At 42.3% G+C, this 20,061-nt stretch overlaps 1 protein-coding gene across 1 annotated transcript in view; it reads right to left on the reverse strand.

Moving 5' to 3' along the window:
* thsd7bb (thrombospondin, type I, domain containing 7Bb) overlaps window positions 1-20,061 on the reverse strand; it is a 279,114-nt gene that overhangs the window by 205,681 nt on the left and 53,372 nt on the right. Inside the window, exon 2 of the mRNA XM_060941740.1 lies at window positions 14-167. Coding sequence (XP_060797723.1) covers window positions 14-140 — 127 coding nt within the window. The 5' untranslated portion in view covers window positions 141-167. The remainder of the gene's footprint in view (window positions 1-13; window positions 168-20,061) is intronic.

Below are 20,061 nucleotides of genomic sequence, written 5' to 3' on the forward strand. Positions count from 1 at the left end.
TGTGCAGTCACACCTGTTTTCCATGAGAATAGACTCTTCTTTGGAGCATCCGTGCTCGCTGCACTGGCAATTAGCAAAAGCCAGAGCACAGAGTTATGGATGGAGAAGAAAAAGACCAGGCCATGCTTTAGATACCACATCCTCCCACACGCTCTGCTTCCTCACACCTGAAAGAAAGAAAAGCACGGGCAGCAGTGAGATTTTAGATTAGCGGTCATTAATTACAGTCGTGGAGGACAAGAATGCAGCACAGCTTGGTCATTTCTTTGCTGTAACACATATATTTAACCTGGTAATTAACCAGGCAGATGAAAGAGGAGTCTTTAAGCAGGGAAACCAAACAGTGCCTTCTGAAATGACTTCTGTTTTCATACTAATCATAGTATAATGATCTCCACTGCATATATTTTTTCCTTGAAGTACAATCCTGCAGAAAATGTGCCCTCATTATATAGCATGTGAAAACAACAACAACAACACCAGTAGCAGATGTACTGTATCAGAAGTGCAAATGAATAGTAAAGCAATAAACCTAATCAAATGTTTTAAAAAATGCTCGTCTTTGATGGTGGTCAGGCCTGCTCTTCTCTGTACTTCAGTGTTGGTGACTCTGTCCTGACACTTGATATTGAAGATCTTTCATAGACATCTAAGATGGTATGTGTTTAGTTTCTTTTCATGCCTCTTGTAGCATGTTCAAGTCTCAGAGCCATACAGAAGGGAGCTGAGGACACAGGTTTCATAGATTCTTGTCTTGGTTTTATCGTTCAGGTGCTTGTTTTGCCATGCTTGCTTGTACAGCTTTCCAAAGGCTGCAGCTGCCTTCCCAACCCTCAAACCTTCATCAAGGGAAATGCTAGAAGTCACAGTGAAGCCCAGATAGCAGAGTTTTTCCACCACGTCTAGGGGCTTACCATCCAACTTCAAGGCTTCATGGTTCTCTTGCATTCCTTGGGTAAGGACAACAGTTTTCTTGATGCTGATCACAAGTGAGAATAGCTTGCATGCTGAGTTGAGCCTGTCAAGCATATGTTGTAGAGTGGCAACATCATGGGTGACCAGAGCTGCATCATCAGCAAAGAGTAAGTCGCATATGGTGGCTTCCTTTACCTTCGTTTTGGCCCTGAAGCATGCCAGATTGAATAAGGATCCGTCGGTTCGCCAATGTAGAAAGACATTGCCAGGGGTTTCCTTAAAAGCAGTGGACAGTAGAATGGCAAAGTAAATTCCGAATAGGGTTGGAGCTAAAACGCATCCCTACTTGACCCCGCTCTTGATTGCAAAACTGTCTGATTGCGAACCATCGAACTGGACAGTTGCCTGCATATCTTCATGAAACGATGATATGATGCGAAGTAGGGAGGGTGGACAGCCAATGGACTCCAGCACATGGAACACACCTGATCTGCTGCCCATATCAAACGCCTTAGTCAGATCCACAAAGACGATGGTAAGTGGTCGCTGTTGCTCATGATATTTCTCTTGGAGTTGATGGAGAGAGAATATCATGTCAATGGCTGACCTTTTTGAGTGGAAACCACACTGACTTTCAGGAAGAATTCGGTAAGTAGTTGTAGACGTCTCAGAACCACATGAGAAAAGGCTTTGCCAGCGATACTCAGGAGTGATATACTGCGGTAACTGTTGTAATCACCCTTGTCACCCTTGTTCTTGTACAGTGTGATGATCTTTGCATTTCTCATGTCTCATGGTATGGTGCCTTTTCTCCAGCAGAGAAGAAGGTTGTAGAGATGAGGGATGATGACTTCTTTGTTGTACTTCAGGAGCTCAGCTGGTATGGAGTCACTGCCTGGAGCCTTACCAAAAGAGAGATCGTCAATAGCCTTGCTCAGCTCAAGGAGAGTGGGTTCTGCATCAAGTTCTGTCATTTCGGGTAGTCTTGGAGCTGGAGATTGCTGTCTAGATGGCGTTCAACCGAATAGAGATCTGAGTAATGCTCAACCCAGTGCTCTAACTGTTGGTTCTTGTCATGGATGAGCTCACCAGTCTTTGATTTGATTGGAGCCACTTTAGTGACCTGTGGTCCTAAGGCGGTTTTGATCTTCTGGAACATGTTCTTGATGCCACCGTGGTCAGAAGCCTCCTGTGTCTATATGCTTAAATCAAATAATAAAAATGAGTGAAGAATTGAAAGAGAAGAAGCGATTTTTGTCAAATGCAGATGACGCCCAATGGATGATGGACAACATATGATGGCATAAGCTCATCACCTGTTGGCTGGACAAGCTAATTAGCCAGAAGCAAAGATTAGTATTATATATATATATATATATATACAGTGGTGCTTGAAAGTTTGTGAACCCTTTAGAATTTTCTATATTTCTGCATAAATATGACCTAAAACATCATCAGATTTTCACACAAGTCCTAAAAGTAGATAAAGAGAACCCAGTTAAACAAATGAGACAAAAATATTATACTTGGCCATTTATTTATTGAGGAAAATGATCCAATATTACATATCTGTGAGTGACAAAAGTATGTGAACCTTTGCTTTCAGTATCTGGTGTGACCCCCTTGTGCAGCCATAACTGCAACTAAACGTTTCCGGTAACTGTTGATCAGTCCTGCACACCGGCTTGGAGGAATTTTAGCCCATTCCTCCATACAGAACAGCTTCAACTCTGGGATGTTGTTGGGTTTCCTCACATGAACTGCTCACTTCAGGTCCTTCCACAACATTTTGATTGGATTAAGGTCAGGACTTTGACTTGGCCATTCCAAAACATTAACTTTATTCTTCTTTAACCATTCTTTGGTAGAACGACTTGTGTGCTTAGGGTCATTGTCTTGCTGCATGACCCACCTTCTCTTGAGATTCAGTTCATGGACAGATGTCCTGACATTTTCCTTTAGAATTCACTGGTATAATTCAGAATTCATTGTTCCATCAATGATGGCAAGCCATCCTGGCCCAGATGCAGCAAAACAGGCCCAAACCATGATACTACCACCACCATGTTTCACAGATGGGATAAGGTTCTTATGCTGGAATGCAGTGTTTTCCTTTCTCCAAACATAATGCTTCTTATTTAAACCAAAAAGTTCTATTTTGGTCTCATCCGTCCACAAAACATTTTTCCAATAGCCTTCTGGCTTGTCCACGTGATCTTTAGCAAACTGCAGATGAGCAGCAATGTTCTTTTTGGAGAGCAGTGGCTTTCTCCTTGCAACCCTGCCATGCACATCATTGTTGTTCAGTGTTCTCCTGATGGTGGACTCATGAACATTAACATTAGCCAATGTGAGAGTGGCCTTCAGTTGCTTAGAAGTTACCCTGGGGTCCTTTGTGACCTCGTTAACCATTACACTCCTTGCTTTTGGAGTGATCTTTGTTGGTTGACCACTCCTGGGGAGGGTAACAATGGTCTTGAATTTCCTCCATTTGTACACAATCTGTCTGACTGTGGATTGGTGGAGTCCAAACTCTTTAGAGGTGGTTTTGAAACCTTTTCCAGCCTGATGAACATCAACAACGCTTTTTCTGAGGTCATCAGAAATCTCCTTTGTTTGTGCCATGATACACTTCCACAAACATGTGTTGTGAAGATCAGACTTTGATAGATCCCTGTTCTTTAAATAAAACAGGGTGCCCACTCACACCTGATTGTCATCCCATTGATTGAAAACACCTGACTCTGATTTCACCTTCAAATTAACTGCTAATCCTAGAGGTTCACATACTTTTGCCACTCACAGATATGTAATATTGGATCATTTTGCTCAATAAATAAATGGCCAAGTATAATATTTTTGTTTCATTTGTTTAACTGGGTTCTCTTTATCTACTTTTAGGACTTGTGTGAAAATCTGATGATGTTTTAGGTCATATTTATGCAGAAATATAGAAAATTCTAAAGGGTTCACAAACTTTCAAGCACCACTATATATATATATATATATATATATATATATATATATATATATATATATATATCCAAGTTAAAGAGAGTTAGAAAGAAAACACTGAAGAAAACCAGAAACCTTGTCAAAAGGCCAAATGTGCAAAGCAAATGTAACTCCCTCTGACACTTAGTGATTCATTGAAGACAAAACACATACAGGCACGTTTTAGGAGAAAAATAATGTCCCTGAAATCTCCTGGTTCTTGCTTGAGTCAGACAGAAAAGGCTCTCTCAGTTGGAGAGGTGATATTTAAGAATTGAATAGGAAACTCGGTGAGAGCAGAACAGCACATTAACTCACTGAGCCCAAAACACATGCAGCAGATTCACACCTTTGCAAAACCTGTAAGACAGAGAGATAACATGCTGCCATGTTATAATAAGGCTCCAGTTTACTCTTCCACTGGACACAAAGTACACTGCTCATTAAGCCTCCTGAAAATGTGTTTTAGACTAAAAGCAGACAAGCGTTGCAGAAAAAGAAAAAAAGCGTGTAGTCTTGTGATTGTGATTTCCCTAAGCCTGCACATGTCTCCTTAACCTGAGTCTCATATGAAATGAGAAATGTGTGTGTTGCATGTGTGTCGATTCAAACTCCAGTGGATGACATCGAATCAGTGATTCCTGGTTACAAAGAATCAATACTGAATCTTCGTCCATGTTCCCTTCAATAACACGCAGCAGCATTTTTAAACAAATCGAGTTTCCATGAAAAATACAAAACCCTAGTTCGATGTCACGTCTGTTCATGGAGAAGAGACAGACAAATCATTTTTATATCTTGGAAGGAAAATACGTGTGGAGTTTTCTTCTGTGAAGAATTCATGTGCACAAGAAGGAGCATGGTTGATTAAGCACAGGCTCGATGGAAAAACTAGGAAGATGTGAGCAGGGAGAGAGGGGAAACCACAATAACCACAATATAAATATTATGGATACAGATGTATTAGAGAGTAAATGCAAATTTGTTATGTTACTTGTTTTATTTTACGTGTCAGATTTCTTTAAGTTGCACTAGATGTAACTGTCCTTGATTTAAGCAACCAGACACAGTAAATTAGTATGAAAATCATCAGGCTGAGTATTTAAGTCTACAGAGCCTTCAAGTGTCAGACATAGCCAATTAAATCACTGCAAGGGTGTTTTTTTTCCTCTCTCTCTCTGTCTGTCTCATTATGTTCTAAAACTAGTTGAAATGTGTTTTACCAGGAAATACACCACTGGTTTTTTCATCTGAGCTCCATCTGGGACATGGAGACCCAAAACCGTGACTGTCAGTAACAATATTGAGAGCACAAGCTCGAAACAGCCTCCAAACATGGCCACTTTAAACTACACTTCCCACAAATCACAGCGCCCCCTGTTGCCTGTCTATTAATTACACCCATCACTTGTTTCCTCGTCAATCAGCTCTGCAATTTAAACCACTCCACTATTTCACTCACACCAGATGCGAAGTATTGCTCAGTGTTTTCTGTCCTGTCAGACCAAGCCATTAAGGTGGGGTTTACATTAGACCGTATCAGTGGCTCATCAGATTAACGTTTTTAAAATGATTAGTGTGCACACAGCAACACCAATACACGATTCGCGTGCACACAGCAACGCCAATACACGGATACGCTCGGCTCCGCAGGCATCCTGCGCTCCAAATCACTCCACCCTGAACAGCAAGTGCCCTCTGGAGGGTGCGCACTCCGGCCCTGCGCAGTTCACAGAGCGCGCGAGTGGAGCACACGAGCAGTGATTTGGGACTGAGCCGCTGTGTGTGTGCTCTCAGTGCATGTTGGGCATGCGCGTCACTTACCACTTGCAAGTGGAAGGATGGCAAGCCTAAAGACAATCATAACTACACAATGGGCAGTATTTGCATCAGTATTTGCAGTATTTTCATACTTTTATACTCTTTAATGAAAGGTGATACAAGGAGGAAGTCCGCGCCGTTTTTCAGCAGTCGCATCACATGACCAACGCCAGCAAATCAGGAAGGTGGATGTCACAGTGACGTTGTCCAATGACGACGCCAGCTAGAGCTCAGCACAGCATATCCGCGTATTCTCAGTGTTTACACAGCACCGGACCAGACACGATCTGGATTGAATACGTGGACCCTGGCGGATTCCCGTTTCCCAGCGTTTCCAGGCGTTTTAATGTAAACGGACAGTGCATCCGCGAAGAAAACGAGACAGATACGGTCTAATGTAAACTTGGCCTTACTTTCTGCCTGCCCTCTCATTATCACGACCGTAATCATGTTCACCTTGACCTCGCCTTCCCATCTTGCCTTTGTTATTCTGTTTGCAGATCGACTGACCTCTGCCCATTTCTCTGACTACAGTTCTCATCTTCTGATTTGGCTTAGTCAACAGTTTGCTTTACCTGCTCTCCCCTGCGCCTACATCCCTAAGTGCCTGCATCCTGACAGTGACATCAATCTCTAGAAGTCACTTGTTAGTAAATCGATGAATTGTTGTGATAAATTTGGGTACTTTTTGTGTCTATATAATAAAAAAAGAACATCACATGTTTGCTTGAAGATATGAAGTTTATCTTATCGTGTTGAAAAACTTGCATTTTTTATACAAAATACATCATGGAGGGGCAGCACGGCACGGGTGATTGCTCTAAGACAACGAGGGAGGCTCAGCCTCCTCTAAAAATGACGAACATCGTGTAGGATGAATTGCGCTAGGCTTATGTTATAGCCGACCTTATAACATTGCTATTTCAGATCCAGAATCATAGAAATATATGTGCTCAACCCAACTACAGTGCAAAATCATTCCATTATAACTTTCCCCAGTTCGCCTAATGCGTGCGTGAGTTTTTTCCCCCTCGTGACAGCGCAATGCAGCCCAGCCTCAGTGGACTTCAATGGCATTTGGGAGCTCTGCGCTTTTCAATCTCAAAATGCAAGACGGTTATTGGACAAATACTGTGAAAACGCCCGCCCACGGACTCCGAGCCTCACAGTGGGAGGGACATGGCAGTTTCCGCAAGGAGACTGGTGATTGGTGAAAGCGGCCGGATATTTTCTTTGATTGACAGCTCGTTTCAACTATAGACAGGCAGCGGTGAATTTCAGTTCAGTCCCATGCGGATTCACAAGTGCTGTGGTGTATTGTAAGAGATCAGCTTACATTTCGATTTCATTCATTACATACGGTTTCTACCAGCTTTTTTAGTTTGTATATATTTTCATTGTAAATAAAGTGTAAATATAGTGTTGTCAAGTTTGCTATCTTAGTTCCAGAAATTTCGTTTATTTGAGTGACTGAACTTGAACTTGAGGGGGCTAGTCAGCTAGCAAGAAAGCTGCGCACGGATGCCAAGCATTGCTGATTTAATTTTGGCGAAGCCATTTGCCAGTCTTCCTTTGGAGGAAAAAATTAAAATTAAAGAGCAGGGTAGACCAACGCCTCAAATTGACTTGGTGAAAAAGGGTAGGGAATAATACTCGTTCCTTTCAGCTCTCCTGGTACGAGAAAGTGAATTGGCTAACAGCAAGTGACCCACATCAACAACAGTAAATAGGCTACTTTAGTAATATGTCATGGATGGACCAAAAATATAGAATCTATTTAAAATGTTTATACTGAGTATATTATATTGGAATATATATTTTTCTGGATATTAATTAAACACAGCTACAATTTGGAAAACATTTTTAAACAAAAACACAGCCGAGAACATTTCACACTACAGACCTGGATTAAAAGTGAAGGGTTATCAAAATTGTCAATAAAACATTTCTCAGTCAAAATAAGTAAAATATAGACCCCTTCACAGTAAACATCATTCATACGTAAGAGGAAATTGCGCGCGCAGCCTGGACCCAAAAAAGACTCAGCGACGGTAGAGACGAGAAGAAATATTTGGAAGAAATGCCTAGTTGTTGTGTTGTCGGGTGTCAGAATCGTAGCAGTGATGGGGTTAAAATGTTCAGAATTCCAGCAGGATCTCACCCATTCCAAAAAAATCGCCGACGTCTATGGCTACAAGCCATCAAACATGTAGACTGGGATGAAAGCACCATCAAAAATGTGCGGGTTTGCAGCGCCCACTTCATCACAGGTAAGATCAGGCTATTTATTAAATCTTTCTTTTTTATTGCCGAAAATCACAATTTTAAAGCAAGGATGGAAAGGTAAAATTGTGTGCCCTCACTCTAAATACCAACTTACGTTGACTGCTCTAACCTAGCTCCCGCCCCGTTCAGTTTCATTTCTGCTCTCTGCCTCTCGCTTTTTACGCAGCTCTGATTTCTCTTAGCTGCACTCTTTACACTATCATTCCTTTCATGCCATTCCCTCCTGCAAATTGCTGTTTAGTGTTGGTATTTGCTGTTGTAGCTAAAGCCACATTGCCATCACATCACTGGCATAATTTGATTAAAACAAAATGAATGTGAATGTCCCATTGTTAATCAAGTTGTAGTCTCGCTGTAACCAGAATGTTGATGGCAGGCTACTTTTGTAAATAGGTTTTTTTTTTGAGTTTGACATTTTTTGTAAATAGTATGACTGCCTTCAGGTATCAGAGGAAAGTGAGGAGGGAACTTACTAACATCGTCCGTCCACTCTTTAATTAAATACGGATCCGGTAGGTAATGTCCACTTGTTAGAGTTAACTTATTTATGTAGCATTCTCGATCTTGTAACGACAATTGTTTGGCATAATCTGACAGCTCATAATGCCGGTCTATGGGCAGCGCCATTGTTTCTGGGTCCAGGCTGTGCGCGCATCCTGGCAACGGTCGGTTTGTTTACAAACATGCGAAGGGGTCTATAGGGAAAGTGTCATTGAATGAAATGTGTGGCACCCAGCTCTATGTTTGGCTCCCCAAGGTCAGTGCTTGTGCCTATTCCAGAACACTCTGCTGTTACTGCTGAGGTTTCTGACAAAGAGCTACTTTCAATAATGATCAATTTTTAAACAACATGCCACAATTTTAAAATATAAAATGTTAAAATATACCCCCCCCCCCCCCCCCCCCAACACCACCATCATGTATATTGGACAGTAGGCTAATGGGCCAAAAGAACCTCTGACCCTGCCAACAATCAGCCAGATCAGAGGCAAGAGTATGGGCAAAATTGATGTTTTTTCTTTTTTCTTTTAAAATCTGGAAATATCGTAACCAACCAGCCTCCTCTGTTTGAAAGACTACCAGCCGCCACTGCAGCATGGTGGTGTAGTGGTTAGCGCTGTCACCTCACAGCAAGAAGGTCCGGGTTTGAGCCCCGTGGCCGGCGAGAGCCTTTCTGTGCGGAGTTTGAATGTTCTGTCTGTGTGGGTTTCCTCCGGGTGCTCCGGTTTCCCCCACAGTCCAAAGACGTGCAGGTTAGGTTAACTGGTGACTCTAAATTGACCGTAGGTGTGAGTGTGAATGGGTGTCTATGTGTCAGTCCTGTGATGACCTGGTGACTTGTCCAGGGTGTACCCTGCCTTTCGCCCGTAGTCAGCTGGGATAGGCTTCAGCTTGCCTGCGACCCTGTAGAACAGGATAAAGCGGCTAGAGGTAATGAGATGAGATACATCACGGATCTGAGTGACAGATTTAAATCAGATTGGCTAGCTTTTTTACATGGCATATCAGATATATTCCATTCAGACAAGTTCAATATCATGCTAGCTGAATGGACTATATCTGACAGACCACGAAAAAAAAATATCTGGGTTCTGTCTTTTGTGAGGATGGAGATGGCCAAGATGTCAAAGCCCGTGTAAATGCTGCCTGGCTGAGATGGCCAAAGGTAGCAGGTATACTTTGTGACAGCAGGATGCCAACCAATTTGAAGGCTAAAGTATATACAGTGGATATAAAAAGTGTACACACCCTGTTAAAATAATAGTTTTTTCTGATGTAAAAACATGAGACCATGATAAATAATTTAAAAACTTTTCCCACGCTCAGTGGGAAAAGTCTGCACAACCTTAAACTAATACTTTGTTGAAGCACCTTTTGATTTAATTACAGCATTCATTCTTTTTGGGTCGGAGTCTATCAGCCTGCCACATCTAGACTTGGTAATATTTGCCCACTTTTCCTTGCAAAAGCGCTCCAAATCTGTCAGATTGCGAGGGCATCTCTTGTGCACAGCCCTCTTCAGGTCACCCCACAGATTTTCAATTGGATTTAGGTCTTGGCTCTGGCTGGGCCGTTCCAAAACTTTTTTGGGGTCATTGTCGAGCTGAAAGATGAACTTCCTCTTCATCTTCAGCTTTCTAGCAGACACCTGAAGGTTTTGGGCCAAAATTGACTGGTATTTAGAACTGTTCATAATTCCCTCGACCTTGACTAAAGCCCCTGTTCCAGCTGAAGAAAAACAACCCCAAAACATGATGCTGCCACCGCCATGCTTCACTGTGGGTATGGTGCTCTTTTGGTGATGTGCAGTGTTGTTTTTGTGCCAAACATACCTTTTGGAATTGTGGCCAAAAAGTTCAACCTTGGTTTCATCGGACCATAACACATTTTCCCACATGCTTTTGGGAGAGTTGATGTATATATATATATATATATATATATATATTTTTTTTTTTTTGCAAAATTTAGCCGGGCCTGGATGTTTTACTTTGACCCTACCTCATAGTCCAGACATATGGAGAATACGGGAGATTGTTGTCACATGTAGTACACAACTAGTACTTGCCAGAAATTCCTGCAGCTCCTTCAGTGTTGCTGTAGGTCTCTCGGCAGCCTCCCTGACCAGTTTTCGTCTTGTCTTTTCATCAATTTTGGAGGGGCATCCAGTTCTCGGTAATGTCACTATTATCCCATATTTTCTCCACTTCTTGATGACGGTTTTCACTGTGCTCCATGGTATGCTGTGGAAATGTTTTTGTACCCTTCTCCTGACTGATACCTTTCAACAGTGAGATCCCTTTGATGCTTTGTAAGCTCTCTGTGAACGCTGGCTTTTGCTGGAGGATGCAACTGAGTAAATGTCTGAACTTTATTTGGGGTGAATCAGAGTCATTTTAATTGATGGCAGGTGTGAACCCAAAAAGACTGAATGCTGTAATTAAATCAAAAGGTGCTTCAACAAAGTATTAGTTTAAGGGTGTGCACACTTATGCAACCAGCTTATTGTACACTTTTTATTTTTTATGTTTTTCCCCAGGCAGCATGGTGGTGTAGTGGTTAGCCCTGTCGCCTCACAGCAAGAAGGTCCTGGGTTCGAGCCCAGCGGCTGGCAAGGGCTTTTCTGTGTGGAGTTTGCATGTTCTCCCCGTGTCCGCGTGGGTTTCCTCTGGGTGCTCTGGTTTCCCCCACAGTCCAAAGACATGCAGGTTAGGTTAATTGGTGACTCTAAATTGACTGTAGGTGTGAGTGGTTGTTTGTCTATGTGTCAGCCCTGCGATGGTGACTTGTCCAGGGTGTACCCCGCCTCTCGCCCATAGTCAGCTGGGATAGGCTCCAGCTTGCCCGTGACCCTGCAGAACAGGATAAGCGGCTACAGATGATGGATGGATGGTTAATAACCATCCATCCATCATCTGTAGCCGCTTATCCTGTCTTTAATCAATGAGCGCTTATTTAGCTTGGCTGGACATGTGGTAGATGACAGAAGAAACAGACGCTCTGGTGACAAGGTAGAAATGCTTCTGTTTTCAAAGAAAAACTTGCCATTAATGCATAAGTAATTACAATAGTCAAGTGTGCATTCACTGGCTAATAGATTAACACTCTTGCATGCACTTTTATTTAAGTTTCACCTATTTATTTTTATTTATTTGTTAATTGTATATCCTTATATGGCAAGTGTATCACCTGTTTTCATTGAAAAAGACCATACAAATACACATTTGTCAAATATGATATAGTGGCATATGGCAGTATGACTGAAAATTATTTTTCTATTTTTTGTTACTGAATGTGGCATGAAGAAAAGGGTTGTTCCATAAGGGTTAAGTTTTCGGACCTAAATATGAAAGTGTTCCAAAGCAATATATCCAAATATAGTGATTTTTTTTTTGTGCCAGATATTGGATGTGAAAAGAAGAAAATGTTTGTGGTTGTGTGAATTTCCCATTACAGGAATTAATACGTTAGCCTATTACCAAACATCTGGTTAGATTTGTACAAAGAGAGAGAGAAAAAAATGTCTTTTTGTTTGTTTTACAGCCTTGGTTGCACTTGATTCCATTGGAAATTACTCTACAAATACACATTTGACAAAGATGATAGAATGGCTATGGTATAAGTATGACTGGAAATTATTTTTGTATTTTGATACTGAATGAAGAAATGGGTTGTTCTATAAGGCAGAAGTTTTCAGATCTAAATAGGCTTATGAAAGTGTGTTACATAGCAGTAGGCAAATAATATATGAGGGGGAAGTTGTTTTTGCGCCAGATATTGGATGAGAAAAGAAAAAATGTTTGTGTGAATTTCCTATTTCAGGAATTAATATGTTAATATGGCGGCATGGTGGTGTAGTGGTTAGCGCTGTCGCCTCACAGCAAGAAGGTCTGGGTTCGAGCCACGTGGCCAGTGAGAGCCTTTCTGTGTGGAGTTTGCATGTTCTCCCCGTGTCCGCGTGGGTTCCCTCCGGGTGCTCCGGTTTCCCCCACAGTCCAAAGACATGCAGGTTAGGTTAACTGGTGACTCTAAATTGACCGTAGGTGTGAATGTGAGTGTGAATGGTTGTCTGTGTCTATGTGTCAGCCCTGTGATGACCTGGCGACTTGTCCAGGGTGTACCCCGCCTTTCGCCTGTAGTCAGCTGGGATAGGCTCCAGCTTGCCTGCGACCCTGTAGAACAGGATAAAGCGGCTAGAGATAATGAGATGAGATGAATATGTTAATACCAAACATGAAGAAAGATTTTACAAAGAACAATGTCTTTTTGTTTGTTTTCAACCTTTGAGGTGTTGAAAATTTATTACTGAAAATCTGGCAGAATGTTCTCATCTCATTATTTCTAGCCGCTTTATCCTTCTACAGGGCGAGAGGTGGGGTACACCCTGGACAAGTCGCCAGGTCATCACAGGGCTGACACATAGACACAGACAACCATTCACACCTACAGTCAATTTAGAGTCACCAGTTAACCTAACCTGCATGTCTTTGGACTGTGGGGGAAACCGGAGCACCCGGAGGAAACCCACGCGGACACGGGGAGAACATGCAAACTCCGCACAGAAAGGCCCTCGCCGGCCACGGGGCTCGAACCCGGACCTTCTTGCTGTGAGGCGACAGCGCTAACCACTACACCACCGTGCCGCCGCAGAATGTTCTATTAAAGAAAAGATGAAAAGAAAATAGTCTTTGTGTGTGCTGTGAAGTGGTTTGAAAAAATGAAATCGGAATCGGCCAAAATCGGTATCGGCAGGTCACACTCCATGGAAAATCGGAAATCGGAATCGGCCCAAAAAATTGCAATTGGTGCATCTCTAATGGTTATAGGTCACATTAAAGGTGGGAAAAGTTTTTAAATTATTTATTATGATCTCATTTTGTTTTTTATATCAGAACAACCTATCATTTTAATGGGGTGTTTACACTTTTTATATCCACTGTAAGACTGGTATGCCCAGTAGCACTATATGGATGCGAATGTTGGCCAGTCACTGTAAAACATGAGCAAAGTCTACATGCCATGGAGATGAAAATGCTACACTGTTCTCAAGGACTCTGTTAGATCATGTGGAAAATACAGAAGTCCATAGTTCTAATCACTGCAAAGATGAGACAGCTGCACCTCCAATGGTATGGCCAGATCATGCGAAGCTCAGATGGAGCAGTGGCTAAATTCACAACAGCACTGGACATTCCAGACAAGCGGCCACATGGAAGACAAAAAGAGATTGGCTGACTCAATAAAGGAGGACCTAAAGTCCACAAAAGCAAAACCAGAGGATGTCTTTGATAGGAGTAAGTGGAGACAGCTGAGCCAAGCTGCGGACCCTGCACCCATGTGGGACTAACGCAAGGAAGAAGAAGACCACCATGAAAAAAAGCCATCCAATATTATTATTATTATTATTATTATTATTATTATTATTATTATAATACCTTCTTTTGGGGTTTTCAACGCATCTTTCTCTTTCAAAATTCTCTCAAAATCTTCTGCATTTAACGAAGCAAACCTGGCAACCATGTTTGTTTACAAATTGTCACAGTCGCTCCCGAGCATGGAAGTTTTACATCTCCGATGTGTGATGGGTGTTGTCTTGACACCCATGCAATATCGTAAACCATATTCAACGATCATTTTCCATTGAGTAGAGTGACGTAATACACGTAGGATAAGTGATATGCTAACAATATTGCATGCTCCCAAGCCAAATGAATGAAACCAGCTAGAAGGGAATAGAACACATGTTTTTATTCCATGGAATAAGTGTCCTGTATGGATAATACCGGTAAGTCCTGATCTCCGATGACGTCACTCCCAGTGTTTTCCTGCTACTTGATTTTTTTTTTTTTTTTGCAGATGTGTCTTTATAATATAAAGAACATTATACAGTTTATGGAGGATATTACACTATATATGTCATTTCTTTGAGGAAAAACTACTCCAAATATCCTTTGGATCTTCTCTAATCATTCCCAGTTCCATGCCAGCTCCTCTTCTGCTTTCTCCTCCCATCCTAAACGCCTGTAGCCAACACTCTATCCTCCCCTGTTTCAGAATAATATTCCTTTCTGGATGTGGAGTTCATAAGTAGAGCCTAATTACAAAAGTTATTAAGTCCTCCAGGCGTAAGACACAGAGTCTGATAATAGCCCTCTTGAGCTCTCGGTCTTTCCGCTTTATTTCTGTCTGCCTTCGTATCACTAAAAGGCTGCAGATTGACACTTAGCATTGGCCTGGACACTCAAGGTGCACAAGATTCCCAGCCAAGCCTGAGTTATTACAAAGCTAATCATTTCAGACACAGACCCATTCACAGACACAGGCACAAAGAAGGACCAGGCTCTCCAAAACGTTGCCTGATTAAAACAATCAGCCTCTTTTTTTAATTAAATAGATTTTTGAAAGAGGAAGTATCTAGCAGAAAGTTTGATCAAACAGTTTGTCTGACCAATTAAAGGGACACCTCCTTTTCATTCCAGAATGCCTTGAAAGAAATGTCTTGTGGTTTGTTAGGAAAGAGTAGTGCAGAGGAATGAATATCCACTGGCGTGTTTTTATGGTGGGCACAGAACTAGTCTGAGCAGTATATGGACACGGAGAGTCATCTAAACTGGTCTACACACTCCTGATAAAATCACAGGGGGGTTGTGATGTCATGGAAAATCTTTTTCCACCTTAAATCTCATCTCATTATCTCTAGCCGCTTTATCCTGTTCTACAGGGTCGCAGGCAAGCTGGAGCCTATCCCAGCTGACTACGGGCGAAAGGGGGGGTACACCCTGGACAAGTTGCCAGGTCATCACAGGGCTGACACATAGATACAGACAACCATTCACACTCACATTCACACCTACGGTCAATTTAGAGTCACCAGTTAACCTAACCTGCATGTCTTTGGACTGTGGGGGAAACCGGAGCACCCGGAGGAAACCCACGCGGACACGGGGAGAACATGCAAACTCCACACAGAAAGGCCCTCGCCGGCCACGGGGCTCGAACCCAGGACTTCTTGCTGTGAGGCGACAGCGCTAACCACTACACCACCATGCTGCCCCACCTTAAATGTAATAGATTTTTTTTGTTGTTTTGAGGGGTGGGGATAAAGAAAAAAACCTTACAACAACCTGGTTGCACAAGTAAGCACCCTCTTTTACAATGGGGCATGTGACTGTGGTCAGAATGAACCAATCACATGTAAACTCACAATCAAACGTAATTATCATACACCTGTAGTCACTGAGGTCCTTCTGGCCTGAGTTTTCCAAAAGCATCGTAGCACAAAGATCATCGTTAAATGGTAGAGCGAGCAGCACAATGAATGCTCTCTCTCCTACTTAAGATGCTCTTAGCATTAAGAGGCTTTTGGGAAACCCACCCCTGATTAACTCCCAAATAAGGAGCAGTTGTTGCTGTAGGATTTTCTTGACATCATCTTGGTTTCATTCAACTGCTCAAGCCCCTGGTCTGCAAAGAGTTTACAAAGCATGAATGGATCTCATTGTTGAAAAGTATCGATATGGATAGGGGTACAAAAAAACAACAACAACAAAAAAACAACAACTAAACATTACATGTACATGAAGGCCATCATGAACAAATGGAGAAAATGGGGCACCACAGTAACATAACCAAGAACAAGACCCATCCATCCATTATCTGTAGCTGCTTATCCTGTGCCCTGTGCAGGGTCACGGGCAAGCTGGAGCCTATCCCAGCTAACTATGGGAGAGATGCAGGGTACACCCTGGACAAGTCACTAGATCATCGCAGGGCTGATACATTGAGACAAACAACCATTCACACCTACAGTCAATTTAGAGCCACCAATTAGCCTAACCTGCATGTCTTTGGACTGTGGGGGAAACCGGAGCACCCAGAGGAAACCTATGCAGACACAGGGAGAACATGCAAACACCACAGAGAAAGGCCCTCATCGGCTACTGGGCTCAAACCCAGAACATTCTTGCTGTGAGGTGACAGTGCTAACTACTACACCACCATGCCGCCCCCCCAAGAACAAGATGTCCCACCAAACTACACGAAAGAACAAGAAGTAAATTTATCATAGATGTTCCCAAGAGATCTATGGCAACATTAAAGGAGGAATAGTACTGATTGCTCCCTGTATGTAACAACTCTTGCATATGCTTCACATTCTTATTAATCAAAATGAGCAATTTATAGTTCTCCACATGAGCATCTAATGGAAGACGCTCTGGACTCTTACAGTAATGCTTTTATGGCTGAGGACTACAGTTGACTTGCTAACTTTAGGACTGCAGTTGTCATGAACAGTTTTGCATTCAAGTTTCCATCAATGAAGAGTTTATAACATCAACAAAACTGACTTCATGTTAAAATTGTTAATGTTATAGTCATGTTGTTTGTTGTTTCTCAAATGAGGATGGGTTCCCTTTTGAGTCTGGTTTCTCTCGAGGTTTCTTCCTCATGTCGTCTGATACCCCTTTTCCACCAAATCAGTTCCAGGGCTGGTTCCAGGGTAGCAACAGCTCTTTGCTGGGCTAGAGGAAAGAACTGCTTACGTCAGCGGGGGGGCGGGGTTGTTAAGACCAACAACAATAGCAAAACCGCGAGAGGGCGCCATTTTTAAATAAGCGACGAGATATCATGGATGCAGTAAAGCAGCAGTCATCCATTATTGTTGTTGTTGTTGCTGCTTCTTCTTCTTCTCCGTGTTGTTGTTGCTTCGATGTTCGTGCCAAGGTTTATGCAAACGCAGCGACGTAACTGACGTATACAGTGACGTAATGACATGGCTCCCCTTAGCACCCCGAGCTATGGAAAAGCAAACTGGTTCTCAGCTGGTTCGCAAGTTGAATGAGTTGTGAACCAGCACCAGCACTGAACCAGCCCTGGAACTGATTTGGTGGAAAAGGGGTATGAGGGAGTTTTTCCTTGCCACCGTCACCACAGGCTTGCTCATTGGGGATAGATTAAGAATAAAATTAGCTCATGTTTTAATTCATTCAAATTCTGTAAAGCTGCTTTCCAACAATGTCTATTGTTAAAAGCGCTATACAAATAGACTTGACTTAATGATATTGTTTGATTCCTATTTTCCTCATTATATATTTCATCCACCAAAATCATTCAATTTTTAGGACCTGGTTTTGAACAGATCGCCTTCCTTTGTTATATCTATCTACTTGATTTTTCTTTTTACCTTTTTCTTTTTGTCATACAGTGCTAATATTGTATGATTTCTGTGCCTGACTTAATTTTTATATATTTTATATTTATTCATCAACATGTACATTAATTCATATCAGAATATTTTTTCTATTATTTACTATTATTATAGTGTATTGTAGTGTAATGTGTATAGAGTAATCTTTGCATTACCATGTTTTAGCCTGTAGGGGTTAGGTGGCAATTGGGACACAAGTCCTGTTCCTTTCTCTGCCACATTTCATTTGTTCGTAATTAGCTTTCCTCTTCTTCTTCTTCTTCTTCTTCTTCTTCTATTCTTTGTAAATGTTGCAAACTCAATGAACTAAATTAAACACGTTTGGAACATGGTGTAAGGTGGCTAGACGGAAGCCCTTTCTCGTGGAAAAAAACAAACAGAATAAATTAGAAACAAACAAAACAAAAAACATGTTGCAAAATAGGTTGTCGTTTGATGAGAACATTTTGGCATAATTCTAAAAGAAAAAAAGAAAGCTTATCACCCAAAAAACACCATACCCATGATGAAGCATGGTGGTGGCAGCATCATGCTGTGGGGTTGCTTCTCTTCAGCTGGTCTTGGGCCTCTGGTCAAGATAGAAAGAATAGCTCTCAGGGATAGCTCCAAAATTCAAATAATCCTTTTTGCACAAAACCTGCAGACCTCTGTTAGATCCAAAGGTGAATAAATAATTCACTTTTCAGCATGAAGACAACAAAGGGATGACCTCAGAAGAAGAAGATCAGTGCTTTGGAATGACTCGAAGAGGGCTGTGTACAGGAGATCCCCAGCCAATTTGATAGATCTGAAGCATTTTTACAAAGAAGTGTGGAAGAAGTGTGGAATAAAATAGCCAAATCAATATGTCCTAAATTGGTAGATGCTTAACCCAAGAGACTGTATTACAAGCAGAAGGTGCTTTAACAAAATATGAATTAAAGGTTGTGCACACTTATGCAACAAGGTTGTTGTACGTCTTTCATTTTTCTTTTTTTATATTTTGGTTTTCGCTTGAATTTTGTCAATGCCTCAAAAACAAAATACATGTGCTTCAACCAACAAGGCTCAATGCAAACCCTAGCAGGCAAATCTATTGAACACGTCAAATCTTTCTGTTACCTTGGCAGTGAAATAATCGACGGTGCTGCAGTGGAGAGGGTGAGCAGCACCAAGTTTCTGGGTGTGCACATCTCTGAAGACCTGTCCTGGAGCAGCAACACCACATCACTGGCCAAAAAAGCCCAACAGCTTCTGTACTTCCTCCGCAAACTGAGGAGAGCAAGAGCCCCAGCCCTCATCATGCACACTTTCTACAGAGGCACCATCGAGAACATCCTGACCAGCTGAATTACCGCGTGGTACGGTGCCTGCACCGCGTCCTGCTGCAAGACTCTGCAGTGCATCGTGAGAGCAGCTGAGAGGATCATTGGTGTCTCTCTCCCTTCTCTAATGGATATATAACTCCCACCTCACCCGCAAAACCATCAGAATTGCAGGTGACCCCACCCACCCATCTCACAATCTCTTCAGTCTGCTACCGTCGGGGAGGAGACTGCGGAGTCTCCGGGCCAAAACCAGCAGGCTTAAGGACAGTTTCTTTCACCAGGCGATCAGAAGGCTCAACTCCCTCCCTGTTCTGCCCCTCCTCCCCCCTCTGCCCCCTGCCACAGATTCTGCTCGCACACCCCCCTGCCCCCCCTTCAGCATCTGACATGTCATCCTCACAGTTCCCCCCCGTCAAGCACACACACATACATACATCTCAACGTTCATTAACACACTGAATTCAGGGACCGCACATCTCACTTTACCTCGCTCATTTGCACTATTCCGTACTACCTCACCTTAACAGCTGCTAGTTTGTTTATACTGCTTATTTCATGTTTACCTGCTATACCTCAAGTGCCCTTGACTGTTTGTTTATTTGCACCAATTTATGTGTGTGTGTATATATATATATATATATATATATATATATATATGAGTGTTTAGTCTATGTCTAGTTCTTATCTAGAGTGTTTATACTGTTTATATTGTTTGAGTGTTTATATCTAGTTCTTATCTAGTGTTTATACTGTTTATATTGTCTGTTTGAGTGTTTAGTCTATGTCTAGTTCTTATCTAGAGTGTTTATACTGTTTATTTTTTTCAATTGGGGTGGCACGGTGGTGTAGTGGTTAGCGCTGTCGCCTCACAGCAAGAAGGTCCTGGGTTCGAGCCCCGGGGCCGGCGAGGGCCTTTCTGTGCGGAGTTTGCATGTTCTCCCCGTGTCCGCGTGGGTTTCCTCCGGGTGCTCCGGTTTCCCCCACAGTCCAAAGACATGCAGGTTAGGTTAACTGGTGACTCTAAATTGACCG

This window comes from Neoarius graeffei, chromosome 15 (assembly GCF_027579695.1).
Source record: "Neoarius graeffei isolate fNeoGra1 chromosome 15, fNeoGra1.pri, whole genome shotgun sequence".
Classification (NCBI taxonomy): Eukaryota; Metazoa; Chordata; class Actinopteri; order Siluriformes; family Ariidae; genus Neoarius; species Neoarius graeffei.